Here is a 16798-nt window from a genome sequence, read left to right on the forward strand (position 1 = left end):
ATTATAAATTGTTTATTTTTTTCTGTTTTTTTTTTTCGTTTAAAAAAATGTTATTTTTGCTCGTCATCGTTAACAAACAGAATTTTGTCTTTTGGCTTTAAGGTAACGTAATAGAAAATGTGACATGCGATACTCAGTAGAGCACTGCAAATGATAAGGTACCACATAAATTGAAACCACCACGAAAGAAGCAGATCCTCTGTCGTCGTCAAATACCAAATCATCGTAATGCTCAAATTTTGTGTGAGCACGAGCAGAAAGTATCCCACATACCACGTCTTGATGTGCACAAATTTAATTTTGAATTCAATCAGACAGAAAATGTAAATGTATGCGAGAAATGCATAGAAAATTTTTCGCTTCACTTTCGAATGTGATCGAGTCTCGGCATACAGGCACAGCAGCATCACCAGATAGTGACTGAGACACAGGAAAATTGTCTCACGTAAGTGGAAGACGGAAAATGTTGCAAGTGCCAGCATTCGCATCACGAGAAACAAGAACCAGGCGAGGAAACAAATGTATTTGCCAAAAATGTCATCTTGCTCGAGCCCATTGATGGTACGTTTACGTGTTGGCAGTTGAAGGAAATCGGTTGTGTCATCGCTTGTCGCATGTCGTCTTTTCTTATCATCAACATCATCGTCATTTGTGGTGTCATCGAAGAGTCCGGGGGGCAAATGTGGCACATGCGTTTTAATTAAATGTTGCGCATCGAACCAAAGCATGTCTTTGAGTGTTCCGAGTTTCATGAATGGCGGCAAGTAGAGACTTGTCGGTCTCGGGGGAGGCGGTAAACTCGGTGTCCGATCAAAATTTGTCACTTCAACAGAATTCTCCGAGTCATAATCATCCTGTTCTCTCAAATAATCCTTCATTTCTTGGATGTGACTGACAATTTCATCATCTGGCATATTTGTTTTAATAGCAACTTTCTTTCGAATCTCCACTGAATCAATTTCATCGAATTGCTTACTTGTAGAAGGTTTGTCCAAATCAATTTGTTTCGTTCTTTGGACTTCTATTTTATCGTCATCCGTAAAATTGATATTTTTCAGCAACATTTCATTCGAATGTCTTCTATTTTCGTCATTTTCACTCAAATCAACAATTGGTGTCCAAACGGAGTCCGCTCGGGATCGTTGTTGAGACGGATAATTTGTAGATTTTCGTAAATGGGCCGTTTTCGCCCTACACACCTCTTCGTCCATCCAAGGATAGTGTCGCCCAACAATGTGTTGACTCTCGAAACGGTGATACGTCACAGCGGTTACCCCCATTTTGATAAAGGAAAAAATAATGCTGAGCGTTTGTGGTATCGCTGTGGTCGTTAAAGCGAAAAAAAAAAATTAAAATAAAAATTTTAATTAAACAAACAGCGATACTAATTAGAATTACACAAAATAGCAAAAAGTGGTGATGGTTTTTTATTTCTGTGACGCAAAAAAGTTTTAGAATTTAATTTAAAGACAAAATTATATTTTGGTCTTTTACCCACCACCACCACTTCTTGTGCAAAGTGTTTACATACTTGTCTCGTAATTACGAAATACACTTTCGTGCATTACAATGTACAGCTGAAGAATGATTTGTGGTGCCGCTTGTGTGTACGCTTGCAAAAAATGATACAATTCAAATGATGATGTTTCACTCGCTTTTTGCACAGCACGATATCTGTTGTTGTTGTTTTCATCGTGAAATAGCGCTTCGACACTCCAAAATATTTTCCTCGAATATCTGCAAAAGTATTTTTTTTTCTACAGAGAAAAGTGTTTCAAACGCCATTCATTGTGCTCATAAATTTCTCCCCGCGCGCCTGGCCGACAGAAGAAGCAATAAGCTTGGTATCGAGTTCGTGGAATGTGAAATGATTTATGTAAAATATGTACGTCTGAACTTGTTTTAATAATGTGCTCATGAAACATAAAGGTCTTTTACGATGGATTAGTTCCCTTTTTTTCTGCTCGTTTACGAGAAAATTGATTTTTATGTGTGTGGACTTTCATCAGTGAAGCACCAAAATATTTTGGGACATAACCAGCGTTGAATAATAGCAAAAATTTAATAAAGTTCAGAGCATTTGCACTGACAACCCATTGAGAAGATAAATTATAACAAAAAATCTCGCACCTGTTTCGCTGTTTTTTTTTCGAGCAAATAAGGAAGGGGTGAAAATTAAATTTAAAAAAATAATGTTTTTGAATTAAGCAGGGATTTAAAAAAATTGGTATGTTCTAAAAATAAAAATAATTTTTTTACCATAAAAAATTTTTACGAAAAATGTGAAAAATGTGTAAATTTTTTGAAGATTTTTTTTATAGATATATTTATTTGAAATTATAAAAAATTAATTAATAAAAATTAAAATTAAATATTTAATTCCGAATTAATAATCTCATATTTTTGATCCTACAATTTTTTATAAAAATTATGCAAAAATTTTTTAAAATGGCTTCTTGTTAAATGGAAATTCTTGTTGAAAATTTTATTGAAATATTTCCTTGAATTCAATTTCTATAAAAAAAAAATATTTAATTTAATTTTTTTTCGTCCCTGATAATAAGTAAATCTTCAACCAAAGTAGATATTAATCAAAAACGTTTTTGTGTAGTTAAAAAAAAAACTATAAAAAATAAGAGTAATTAAATACTTAGTTTTGGTAAAAAAAAATAAAGAAGAAATCTCCGAAAAATATCTTTTAAATATGCTCTACAAAAAAATATCATTAAAAAACCAAGAGTTCTGAATGAACAAAAAAAGACGAACAAATATATGAACAACAACCAAGTAAATGGTTTGAAAATTTCCGCTTGAATAATTAAAATGTAGCTCTTGAAAAACTACTTTTATTAATGGAAAAACTTCGTCACTCTTTTTGCTTTGCTTTGCCACATACACAACTTTGTATGTGTGTAATTTTATGCATCAAACCATATCAAACTACACGAAGAGCAATCTTTTCTACCCCCCTTCCCTTCCCTTTTCTGTGCTCGAATGATGAATGTGGAAATATGCAGAATAATTATTTTGATTGCGTTTTGTAGTCGCATTCCACCGTTTGCAAGTGACGACAACGAAAAAGGAAAAAAAAAAAGCCGAGAGTTGTGCAGAATTCTTTCTGATGACGATGATGATAAAGTGCAATTGAAGGAGTGCCCACTTATCTTTCTTTCTTTTTCCCTTGATGTCTTTTTCCCCCCCGTACCCGCTATTGTGGGACGACGACAAACAAAGCGCACAATGTGGCTCAACATGATTTGTCATTAGTTCTCGTCGTGTTTCTACTAGATGTAATTGTCATGTTGTCATGCTACCCAGCAAGAGAGAAGGAGATGGTAGTAATTCCAGTAATTTTCAAATAAATTTTAAATGTGTCGCTGACAACGCGTCAAACAATAAACTTTAATTTTCTTTGCAGTAATTTTCCACGGAAGAATTGCACAAGAGCTAATTATGTTTGGCATAAATTGTTTACAACGAGATCTCTGGAGAAAATTCAAACAAAGTAATTGCGAGCCAATTATTTTTCGTGTCCACCACGAAAGCAATGAGCGAGCCTCATTTGACAAAAGCAATTGCGCCTTTGATCGTTTCTCGTGCACTCAATTGCCTTTTGTCATTCGTTATGCGGTTCTCCGTGTTGTTCTTACTCATTTATAAAACAATGGAACTACTTGATGTCGCTGTGTAACCGAATGAAAAAAGAGCATTGAAGTGCAAATACAATTTTAATGTATTCATGCTTGTTGAATTGCGCATCAATCTGAGACTGTTGTGTATGATAAAGTGTAAATTATTCCGCATTGTTCGTCTTGGCACATAAATAGACCATTTAAAATTAAATTACGTACGAAATAGACCAAAAAACTCGAGAGTACGAGCATAAAAACAAAATCGAAATAAATTAGTAATATAAGGCAGTGCAAAAAATAATGAAGCTATCAAATTGAATGGAATCGAGATGATAATTGACTTTTATTTTCAATTGCTTTTTGTTGTTATTTTGTGATTTCGATAAATTTATTCATTTGCGACAGAAAAAAAGTCTGCTTGTAAATAAGATGAGGGAACGAATTAGCATAATTAGGCATTAAGGAGAAATTGTTGCATAATTGCCGTATTTATAACAATAAAAAAATCGACGTTTCGCGGAGCAGGACGTGAAAAATTTCTTTTTTTAGATTTTCTGAGTAATTTAAATTAAATAATTCATTCAAAATTAAAAAAATCTAAAATTCAAAAAATTTTTTTTAATAAATTTTAAAATGCAATTTAAAGCTTTAACTTTTTTAAAATTATAACCTGCAATAGAAGTGATTCACGACAGTGTTACTTTAGTATTAGTTAGTATTAGTTCTGTGTCAAATGTCAAGTGTCGTCAGTTTGCGGTGAATAAAGAATTTTAATTTTGCAAAAAAAATCTAAAAAAAAATAAAAAATGAAGAAAAACTAAAACTTTAAATCTTTTGTAAACTTAAAATTTTTTTCAAATTATTGGGAATTTTTTTGATGGGTCAGGTCGAAATTTCTTGACAAATTATTAAAATAGCTTTGAACAAGCAAAAAAATGATTTTGCCCATCTCGTGCATATTTTACTGTAAATAAAATGCAAGGCGTTTCCACTTGAAAAGTAGCTAAATTGCCTGACCTCCTACCAAATTTCCGCATAATGCGAACTGTCTTCCCCAATAGAAATTATATTGATAATTTGATTGACACGCACATTTATCATCAAAAACCCCAGAGAAAAAGTTAACGGAAATTGTTATTTCACGCTTGATTCATTTTTAGTCCGCATGTACCTACGCTATTCCCAAGACAAACTTTTTTTTTGCCAGGCAAACGCTGGTCACTAGAGACACATCGTCATAGGTCAAATATGTACACATCAAAATAAATTGATTGTTTGTCAATTTTTTGCTTCTTGATTTTTTCCTTTTTTTTCCCTCCTCTATTGTACATAATTAAATTACGTTTGACATTGAGTTCCACGAACAGCTCGTAATATTCTGATTATTTTATTATCGTTATTAGATTTAAAGAAAGGAAGAGAGAAAAAGTTGCGGCAAACAACGTCTTCTTTATCACTTAATGCGAAAATACGAGACACAACTTTTCGCATAAAGAAAAACGTATCCGAAAGTTTTCTTATCGGGTCTTTTTTAGTTTGAATTGCACACAAAGAGAGAGAGAAAGAGAGTAAAAATGTGAATAAAAGACCACACAAATAGAAATCATTATCAACGACATCCGGAGGAAAAAATGCGAGAATGAGAAAAGTTTGTTGTTAAAGAAATTGAACACTTTGCTGTTTTTTCTCGTATGGGTGACCATTCGAATCCCATTTGACACTTGTTAACCAATCCGTGACATTAAATGAGACATTCCCCACTTATCAAAATAATTTTGACGGTTTCCGTAGCAAAGCGCTCTACGTGTTCCGAAACTTTTTTTGGACTAACCTATAAATCGAGCCGATCGGAAATATGATTAAATTGAACAGATGTCGTAGAAAAAACTTGCAATTTGCACATTTCGTGCCTGTGGTTTTTCTCGCACGACGTTCTTGCTGCCTTATCGTTACTGCTTCTGCATTAATGTCTTCCGTTGATCGCTTATTGTTATTATATTGTTGTTTTTCTTCTCGCTTACACTTTGCAGGCCATTGCGATGGTGAGCCAATAATCGTTACGAAACACAAGACGGCAGGCAGCACGACAAACGTTAGCGTAAGTGATGCCCAAGTCGCATGAGTGTCACGAAAATGCTGTACAATTAAAGTAACATCTGCCACCGTTAATATAATGTAAATGAATAATTCGAAAATGGCTGGCAGGAGATAGTGAAGCACAATTTGTGTTTTTGTTTTTAACTGATAATAACCGAACAATTGTTGTGGCACACCGTCAAATACGTCCTCGTTTGCCATTGTTTTCTCCCCTTTTCTTTAAACATTCGAATTAAAATTTTTTTTATTAGAATCACGCTGCTGCGATAACAATGGATTCCACCAAGGTTTGAAATTAAACTGCGAGATTCAAATGTGAGTCATTTATGAAATGCCGTTCTTCGACGACGACAGCCGTTTTATCAGTTGTCTTATCTATATTTTGGGCTTGTATGCGGATGTTTTGAATACAAATTCACATTAAACACACACAAACACCTGTAGTGTATTTTCGTAAGATAACACATGAGATTAGATAACGACACTTGTGGAGTGTGTGTGAATGTGACACAATTACGGAGACAGTGGATTGGATGTCATCAAAAATGATCCTCTGACCTCGTTCGACACCTGTTATTTGAGCACACGTGCAACTTTTTCCATCTTATTATCATGAACTCAGTCGCGGATTCGTGTGTATTCGATTACAAAGAAAGAAACGAGTTTGATTTTTTTTTTTTCATTTTTTTAAACAAACAGCTAAACCGCATTTAAACCAAAAGTGTCAAAAAGAAAATTCAAAAACTTTCTGATTTTCTGGATTTTTCCACTTTTCAGGATATTGAAAATTACTGAGTTTTTTGATTTTCGTGTTTTCTAAATTTTTCTAAAAATTTTCAGGTTTTTGAAATTTTCACAAGTTTTACACAAGTTTACGAATTTTCTAAGATATTCTACAAACTTTTGATCATTAATTTTTCTTTGCAAGCTTAGAATTAGCAAATGGCAAAAAGGCACGTCGTTTCGGATAGACGAACAGACAAAAAATTGCCGGATTTTTCAAATTTAATTTGGAATTCGGTAAAAAGGAATGTCAAGCCGAAAAAAATATGATACAAATATTTTGGTCTCCTTTACTTTTATCATCACTCTTCATAAATCACATATAAGAAAGAACAAAAGATTTTTTTACAACTTCGGGATATATGTACAAGCTTTAAGGAAAAATGACGAAAAAAGAAAAGAAGCACGAAAGCAATAAGTAATTGATACGGTTTTTGGATTCATGTCACATAATTTGGTGGAGACAAAAAATGGTAGATACCATCCAACTTGAAGAATCAATTATTGGACGCCGATGCGAAGTTTGAATGAGACAATAACACACTAGACTTGCTTTATCTCGATTAAAGACAAAACAGGGAAATGCGGGAATGTTGAAAAATGTGATTTTGCTTTTTTTGTAATGTCGTTTTCTGAATAAAGAACAAAAACAGAAACAAAAAATTAACAAGAAGAGTTATCGAAAATTTAGTTTTCTTAAAATTTGTTGTTGCATGTAATAAATCAAGTTTAACAATCAAAAATTAAAAACCAATCATAATGATCTTTTCAAAATTTTTAGAAATTTTATGAAGATCTAGAACTTTAGAAAAATCGCTATTTTCCAATAGCTTAAATATTAATGAAAATAATTTTTTCTTTGGAATTCTAGAAATTATTCTGTGAAAAAATATTTTTTTTATTTTTTTTTTAAATTTAATTGATATTAAAATTTAATTTGCAAAAACAACTTTTATTTTTTTTTTTAAATTTAATTTAATTATATTTATCTACCTACTTTAATTAAATTAAATTAAATTAGGAATTTAGGATTTAGGAAACGACCACTTTGAGTAAATACATATTTTTTAGATTTCCCGCATCTCCAAGGAAAATATAAATCATAATCCCAATTATTACGTTTCCAAGTAATTTGTCTATTGGGTTCCATTTTCGATGTTTTTTTTATATTTTTCTTTTTTTTATATATTTTATTTTCTTTGGACAGGACGAACAAGTAGCCCATAACAGTAAAACGACCGAAATAATGTCAGTCACGCATCGATGTACGAGGAAAAATAATAATGGATCATCATCATTTTTCGTCTGCACGTATACAAACACGCACAATATGCTCATAATATGTATAATAAATGTCTTGTCGAATACACACAAGAGTACTTTCGTCTACCATACCTAATCGAATAAAATACACGTTTGACATAAATCGATTTCCGCTCCTTCCATTCATACATCTTGTTAAGGCGATTTCCATTTCATTGCATGACACATACCTCTCTAATGCCGCTATTTTGCGTACAACGATGAAGTGTAGGTGAAAAAAGAACATTTCAATGATTGACAATATGTATTTATAAGTGTGTATGTCACAAAAGTGATATGCATCATGTGTCACAAAAAAACTAGTAAATATCAAATTTGCTCAGGAATTTTATCAACAAATAAATCAAAGTGAAAAGTATCGGGGTTTTCCCAGATTTTAATGGGAATTGTGTCCGAATTTGGAATCATAAAGCTGATGACAAATCTTTTATTGATCTCCTTTGTTTGCACTATATTACACAAAATATGGCATTATAAATAACAGACACGCGCCATTCCGAAAGATAAAACATTTTGAATTTCCATATCTTTTTCACTATAAATAAATCCTTTTCTCATACACCAAAACCGACAAATTCGTATTCAATCTCGACTTTATAAATTCCCAAAATCTTATGCGCATTTAGTCAAACATGGGAGAAAGATTTATTTATGTAAATTTACATTGTGTGTGATCAGGGATTCTAATTTTTTCTTGACATCATAAAATCGGTTTTTTTCTGGACTTGAAATAATGATTTTTGCTTTAAAATTTTTACTATGAATTTTTTTTCTCAAATATTTTTCCGGTAATGATTTTATCGTATTTTTAGTTCAAAATTTCCATCAGATCATGAAACAATTGAAGGGCTAATGTGATAAATCGCACAAATGCACTTTTTGGGCAAATTGAGTTAAAAATGAGAAAATGTGCAGAAAGACGAGTTCTTTCATTTTTTCAAAAGATGTTCGAAAATGACTGTTTTATCGCAATGTGCCAGATCGCATTTTTTAAAATAATGTGATAAATCACATAAATGCATACATGAAATTGGGATAGAGCAGGTCAGATGCTTATATTTTTCAGATTTAGGTTGAAAAATGTATTTTTACAGTTAGCCAAAAGCTCAAAATGTACATTGGGGCGAAATTTCGAATGCTCACTGGGTCAGAAGTCTAAAATTTGTAAAAGGGCTGAAAACGTCAAAATGTGCACTGGGTCAAGAATTTAAAATGTGCTTTGGGGCAAATAAATGTTAAAAATGTCATTCAGGACAAAAATATTTGAAGTTAAAAGCTAAATAACGAAATCTTTGTGAAAAATCACCATGCATATGTGTCATTTATCACATTATTCTGTTTTGACCAATGTGCACTATAAAAAATCCATGTCTCGCAAGTCCGAAAATCTGCGAGACATGATGCGAGACACCGCGAGACACGGCGCGAGACACCGTGCGAGACATGATGCGAGACACCGTAAAAATTTTGAAAAATATGAAATATTGATGAAAACAAAGATTTTCTGTTGAATTTTTGATTTCTTATGACGTCAATGTATTTTCTGAAGTCAAAAATATAATTTGTGATATCAAAAAAGGTTGATTTTGTTCAATTTTATCAAAAAATCAATAAAAATTGTTGAAAATCAGGTTTTTATGAGGAAATTTTGTGTTTTGATACTTCCTTTGGCTATTTCTATTCATAATCCATGAAAAAAATTTTAAAAAGTTGAAAAATATCGAAAATTAAAAAATTTATCTCCCCCAAATTTCTTCTCCTGGTGTCTCGCACCATGTCTCGCACCGTGTCTCGCGCCGTGTCTCGCGGTGTCTCGCAGATATGATAGTTTGCGAGACACGGTGCGAGACATGGATTTTTTATAGTGTGCTAAATCGCATAAATGCATTATTTTCCTTTGTATTGGCTATAAGGTTCACAGGAAGAAAAAAATAAAACACAGCAAAACTTAGTAGTTACAATGCTTAACAAATCTGGAAAACGAGAACGATATTGGAATTCACTTTAATTTTTGATTTAAACTTTAAATCGATTTTTCTCAGTTTGCGAAAAATGCATTTGTGCGATTTATCACATTAGCCCTTCAATTGATTTGGCGCATTTTTGAGGTAATTTTATCTTAACTTGTATGAAAAAATATTTTAAATGCAAAATATAAAGAAGAAAAAAATTCTGATAATATGTGAATTTAATTAAATTTTTTTCCTCTTTTCATTTTGTATTTATTTTTTTTCTCATACAAACTGTAACGAAATTTCCTCGAAAATGTCCTAAACCCTCTAAATTTCGAAGCTTCATATTTGCTTAATCGGCTTATTGGATGTAGAACAAAAAAATCGATTTTCGAGAGAAAGAATTGTGATAAAAAAAAATTCTTAGAAAAATTCGTAGTTAAGTCACATGAAGCACCAACTATTTTAAAGAAAAATATATATTTCTATCACAGCTGCAGTCAGTTTATTTTTGTGCAAAAACACTAAAATTCAATATCCATAAATAATTCATGTTATTCCACAGAACGTCAATTACATCTCGGCTCAGCATTCTGAGAAATGTGGCTTGAAAGTTTGTGATCACGTAAAAGGAAAAATTTTAATTTGAATCACATCTATAGAGGAAAGATATAATATTATCTCAAAGATAAGAAAATTTTTGCATGAAATGCCAAAAAGATGGTTTCCTTATCTTTAATGTGGTTTTTTTGAAATGAAATGTTTTTTTTGCTTCTCTGCACAAAATGTAAGGAATAAAAAGCCACAAATGACATAAGACAGAAGATGATTGACACACGTGTTTGTTATGGAAATGGTCTTTCATTTTGCGTTGGCAGTTGAATGGCTCGGATTTATTTATTTATTTTTTTTTTGTTGAATAACAGTTTTTGACGCTACTTTACCAAATCTAGTTGTTTAATGTAAATTTTCGTTGCGCTTACCTGAAATGAAAAAAAAAGAGGAAGAAACAATTAGATTTTAATTAGCACGAAAATATTGTAGAAAAATTATAATATCGTTAGTCACATTAAAATTACACGAGACTAAAATCTGATGATGAGAATATATAAAAATCTGTTTTAAATGTAATAAATTCTCATGTGTCTCGTCGACGACGACAACAACGTAACGTCAGTTTTTAATTACCCTCACTTAACTTTTGAAATCATCAAGTAGGTTCTCGTGGTGGTGGAGCTGCTGCTGCAACGAATGCCATCAGAAAAGCGAAAGGAAGTACAGGAGACGACAAACTAACAAACTTTTTGCAGTTCCTTATTTTCCCTATGCGCATAACAAATTACCTATTCTGTGTGTATGACACGTTGCTGCACCCCAAATGTAATAATTACACTAAACGAAATTAACCACACGATAGGATTAATTTTAATTACAAGGGCAATTTGGAAAAAAATGTGTATTTGGCTCATTATACAAGTCATTAAAGTTTTTGTGGATTACTGTGTTGCATAACATTTTATATTTTCCCTCGCAAATTGAGATGATGACGATGACAATTGTAACGCATAGTGTTGTAACATTTTAATTTGAGGTTTTCATTTAAAACCATCAAACCGGAAAATGAAAATCCTGGACTTGCTATCACATTGCATGTAATTTTGCTGACCTCAAAAGCCAAAATTGAGCAGATGCAAAAAATTAATTACACCACTTTAGAAACTTTTATCAATTTCTCCGTCGTAATAATCATTATTATAATTAAACACAACACTTAAAATAGTAAAATTGAAAATTGTAATTTTAAAACAGGCACGAAAAGAGCAATATCAATGATAATTAAGTAATATTAGGAACTTCAATCATACGACTACTTGGAGAGTATTTAACAAAAAACAATTTGTTTTCATTTATTTACGAAGGAAAAATCACTTTTTCCTCGAGTTCGCGAGTTAAATAATATAATAATTATTATTATTGTTGTACTTCATTTCCATTATCGTCATTTACATAACAACAGCCGTTGTCCCCAGCATGGAACATGTTTTTATTTTTGTTTCCCACCAAATATTCAAATAAAGGTATGAAAAATTTAGTACGAAAAATATTTTATGAATAATTTTTGTGCTGTTTAGCAATCTGAGTTACTTAATAATTCATGTAAAAATTGAGGGAAAAGTTTCTAGACAATTTTTTTTTTTTAAAAAAAAGAACACGCTATAACGAGACAAAATAGGACTAAATTTCTTTTTATTTTTTAAAAAGTAGAATTTTCGTGTTTTGTCCTATTTTTCACTTGAAATGTGTCAATCATTTTCGCACGTTAACTTTCATTTCACACGCACAAAAACTTATTTTTTTCCATAACAATCACTTTTTTTTTTGGAAAATCATCCGATAAGTTTTACACTCAATGAATTCCTTTGAAATTATCAGAGGATGAAATTCAAAAAAAAATGTAAACACGTTAAAAAATCTTGAAATTTTATTTACTCGATTATCATAAAACCCATAATAAATTTTTTATTTAGGTCAACTAAAGCATATGGCGTTACTGTAAATTTTGAACAAAAAAAAATGAGCATAGGTTGCATTTTTTTACATTAAAAGTTTCCTTAAAGTTTGACACCTCAATTTCAGATGCACGCTCGTTTTCCAAGCATTATTACGGGGTTTTTGTAAGTTTTTTTGCTCGTTTCAAAAATAACAATAAAACTATAATAATAATAAAAAAAAACGTATAAACTATAACTTTTTCTATGCTCCTCATGTGTGTTTCATTGATTGTATGAATAACGACAGACCGAGGAAAAGACTGACAGAAAATAAAAGTTTTCACATCCTTTTATATTTTAAAGACGTGCATAATCTGTGTACCTCCACCCATGGCTCGTGTATGTTGGTAGAAAAAAGACATCATGAATGTTTGTAACGAACAACTATAAAACTTGTTAAGCTTTACGTGATGTTTGGAGTTGAGGCAAAATAAAATGCTTACAATAGTTGTTTTGTGTTCGTGTATGTTGAGGATTTCGGGTTGAAGCTTGTTAGTGATCAACAACAACAACAGCAAAAAAAAGTATATAATATTTGGAAAAGTTTTTCCTCTTGTGTTGCCTGATTATTTCACATAAAATTATTTCTTATCTGTGTTAATATTGTTAAAGCATTGAGTTTGTTATAAACAATCTTAAATCGAATGGTTGAATTCTTGCAGAAATAATAACTTTGACAGATTCTACTTATATTGATGAGATGAGCAGATTATGTGTTTTCGTTTATTTTCTTAACAAAACAGCATAAATAATTCAATCATAATCTTAGTAAAGTCATCACATTCCAAATGTACGTTGATGATGGTATTTTCATTGCTTCATCAAACTCTGTTAGAGACTCCAATTACTTGACAGTTTTTATTTCCAGGTTATCGAGTCAAAAACTAGAGAAAAGGGTTTGCGATTGCGAGTTTCTTATTTTAAGTGACTTTTTTTAGTACCCAATGAGAGTTGTTGGCCATTTTTGGGAACTTGAAGGTCTTTAAATTGAGGTCTTTTTAAATTTAAATTAAAAAATAAACAAATTAAAATCATTTATAAAAATAAATTGGAGTTAAAGAAACGCTAGTTGAGTCATATAATTTCTGATTTGTACAATTTACGTTTTTTTTTCGAAAAATAAAAAAAAAAATTAAATTTTTAAATACGACCTAGCCTCAGAATGATATTTTATGGTTGGAATTGATATTTACTGGAACAAATGTCCTAAGAGATGAAAATTAATTAATTAGTGAAAAAAACTTTAAAATTTTTGACTTAAACCTTGAAAAATGCAACATTTCTAAGACATTAAAGTTTAAAAAAAATCTCTGAAAAATTATGAAATCAAAGACAAAAAATTTCTTTGAGGTGTAAGAAAAGTTATATAATGTTTAAAGAATTAAAATAAAATTTTATTATAATGTTTTAATTTTCATTAAAAAAATTAATAAAAATTGCAAAATCGTCCACAGAAAAGGATTATTTTCAGAAATTTAGTTTTTTTTAAACTATACAAAAAATTTTATGTAAAAGTTATTTACTTGATTAATTTAAATAATATTCAGTACTCAAAAACAACCGCGAAATTTGGTTTCGAATACCCAATTCTGGAGTCTCTGTTGATCCAAGAAATGCATATTTTACCATAAAAGACATATTTAAAGAAGTTCAAAAGTCAACTTTGCCTTATAATAATCGCATTATAAATATTCCTTCAGTTAATATCGAACCCAGTCGTTGAAAGAACCAACTCTCAATTTTACCACTGCATAATGACCCGACAAACGATGCACTAAGCACATTTTGCGGTTTTACTTGAACTGTAATACATTTTCACACAAAACTCATATTATATGTATAATCCCTCCAAATCGCCCTGTAGTCTCTCGTATTCATCTATTTTTTCAGTGGAGATGCTTCATGCTTGTGAAAACATGTTACTCCCAAAAAATATAACAACAACCACGAACTACCAATAAATAAAATAAATACGATAGGTGTTTGTGTATATTTATATATGCTAATAGGAATATCTCGGGCAAAGTTGTAGCAGAGTAAGAGAACGACAAGATGAGAAGGAGGGTAAATAAATAAATAATAGACTCAATATAAAGCACCAAAAATAAAATATATAGGCCAAATTACTATTGAAATATTTATGTTATTGACGAAATAAAGATAATCTTTTACTTTTGCATACTTTAGGAGCTGCTACTTGACTCCCTTCGTGTCTTATTTTTTTTTGGATTCTACTTTGCAAAAGGAACAAATGAAATATTAGATGTACGCAAAAAGGTAAACAAAGAGGGATTTCTATCATTTTCATCGTCGTCGTTCTTCATCAAATACAGGGAAAATTTTGGATCATATTGAAATATCAAAACGGCAGGTTTTACAAAAAAATGAGTATTACGCGGGATTTTACTTTTGAACGTTGATGTTACCATCGTTTTTGATTCAAAAACTAAAAAGAGCGTGTAACAGTGAAGGATTTAAATGTGCCGAAAATAAGCTACCCACTCGCAAAAGTCTGTAGTAATTTTACAGAGCTCTTTTGTCAAAATTAATAAAAAAAATGAATTATTAAAAAAAAATGCAATTTATGACATGCTTTTAAAATTAATTTTTCAAAAATTAAAAAAGAATAACAAAAAGTCCATTTTATGTAAAAGTAGTTTGACATTTGATAAAATTTTGAGAAAAAGTTCTTTTTGAGCTTTAATAAAGAAATGTTTTCAAAACTTTTCTAATTGGAGTATTCAAGAAAAGTTTCACTAAAAAAATCTTTTCTCTACACTCCAAGCTCGTTGGGTCAATTTTACCCAGAAAATGAATTATTTTAACAATCTCGGCTATGTTAAATTGCTACATGATTCCACCGGTGGAAATAAGCTGATTATTTTGCGCTTTATGACCAACCCATTAAAAAATCCTTGCATCGCATGTGAAATCAAAATTTTCAGAAAAACATCATTTTCTGTTTGTCATCTACTTACTGGGAAATATTAATGATTGCATTGTTGATTTGTTCACTCATCGGAAACTAAGCAATGCCATAAAACTCTTTATCCTGTCTGCTGCGTGTTGACTAAATACGAAGGATTCACACAGTGCGATGATGATGATATCATGCGATTATTACCTTCCGCCATACATACTCACGTGCACATAAATTCATACCTCGAGTCTTTTTTTGCGCGCGAAACGGCAAAAAAAGTGTATGATAACGCGTGAAAAACAGGATGAGTGATGATGATTATTATATGTGATTTGAATTTAAGTGTCCCCGAGGTGTATAACATGCCATAACAGCCTTTTGGCAAGGAGAAAAAAAAGGTAAATTTGTCTCGGTGCGTTAAACGAAAAGTGTATAGCGGAGAAATTTGCTAATGTGATGCGTCTGATGAAAATTTTGATTTTTTTTAATGCTTTTATGTCACGGAAAAAAATCCCAATGCTCCCAAAGATACACTTAGCAAAGACTTTTATAGCGGTCGATGACTAAAAGCATTAAATAAATTAACAGAGTAATCAATTTTAATTGAATAAATATGTTTAAAGATGCAAAAAAAAGATTTTTTTCCATTTATTCAGCGACATGTATCCTCAGATGCAGATAAGAAAATTGAAAAGTTTTTACTTTGTGCCTGTCTACATGCCTAACTCATCTATTTTTCAAAGACATTGCAAATATATCGCAGCCGAGAATGCATCTGCTGGAAAACAGGTTGAGACATATCGAAGTTATTTGCATGACTGCCTTTGATATTGTTCGTCTTCGAGGAAAACGTATTTTTAGATGTGAAAAAAAGACACAGTAACATGAGATATCTTGAAAATTGTACATGTACTCGTGCGACAAACAAGAATTGATAAGAAGAAAGTAACTTGTGGTGCTCTTCAAACTTGACTTATGCAACAACAGGTAAGATTTTCTTCCAATATTTGTCTCCATTGGCAAAGAAGACCTTTTTAATAGTTGACATCATTTTTCGATAGATCCATCAATACAAAACGTATAAATAAAAAAGGAACGAAAACTTCAAGAGTATGCAAATTACTTTTTGTTTGCCTTTCGCACATAAAAATATTACCTAAGACTATGTGCTGTCGCATAATAAATAAGACGAAGGGGATAAAAAGTTATTTTCTACGTAATTGAATGGAATCAAAGGCTGATGGTACGGAAAAACGGAACAATTTTCATAATAATTGGATTGGAATTCTTCAGAAAAGTTTTATAAATTCAGTGGAATTGACATCTTTTTCACAAAAAAAAAGTCACTTTTTACAAAAATATTCAACTTAATTAATCCGTGAGCAAAAATGCAAACGCTGAATTATATTTTCCACCAGATTCTTTTAATGACGTATCAATCATTCAGTTTTTTTTTCTTATCTTCAATCGAAAATAAATCTCGGAAAGGCAGATCAAGTGTATAAAGGTCAATCCAATTGTCATTATTATCCAATTTTT

The 16798-nt window shown here is 31.1% G+C and overlaps 2 protein-coding genes across 2 annotated transcripts in view; both read right to left on the minus strand.

The window, feature by feature from the left end:
- Nucleotides 1–16798, minus strand: part of LOC134835644 (cytoplasmic polyadenylation element-binding protein 2) — a 170447-nt gene that overhangs the window by 28269 nt on the left and 125380 nt on the right. The window lies entirely within an intron of this gene.
- On the minus strand, nt 2–6371 carry LOC134836153 (uncharacterized). The gene is made up of 3 exons (XM_063851393.1): nt 5464–6371; nt 1532–1737; nt 2–1321 (listed from the first exon to the last, which is right to left on the minus strand). Exons 1-3 carry the CDS (start codon nt 5928–5930, stop codon nt 51–53), a joined length of 1944 nt encoding a protein of 647 aa, XP_063707463.1. The 5' UTR covers nt 5931–6371; the 3' UTR covers nt 2–50.

This window comes from Culicoides brevitarsis, chromosome 3 (assembly GCF_036172545.1).
Source record: "Culicoides brevitarsis isolate CSIRO-B50_1 chromosome 3, AGI_CSIRO_Cbre_v1, whole genome shotgun sequence".
NCBI classification, from domain to species: domain Eukaryota; kingdom Metazoa; phylum Arthropoda; class Insecta; order Diptera; family Ceratopogonidae; genus Culicoides; species Culicoides brevitarsis.

What these genes read in the sequence shown, in the direction of transcription:
- LOC134836153 (XM_063851393.1), bottom strand. Translation starts at nt 5,930, where the DNA reads ATGGCAAACGAGGACGTATTTGACGGTGTGCCACAACAATTGTTCGGT. An exon ending in CCGATCGGCTCGATTTATAG is followed by an intron (nt 1,738 to 5,463) that starts GTTAGTCCAAAA and finishes ATACTTTTGCAG; the next exon opens with ATATTCGAGGAAAATATTTT. An exon ending in ATTTCGTAATTACGAGACAA is followed by an intron (nt 1,322 to 1,531) that starts GTATGTAAACAC and finishes TAACGACCACAG; the next exon opens with CGATACCACAAACGCTCAGC.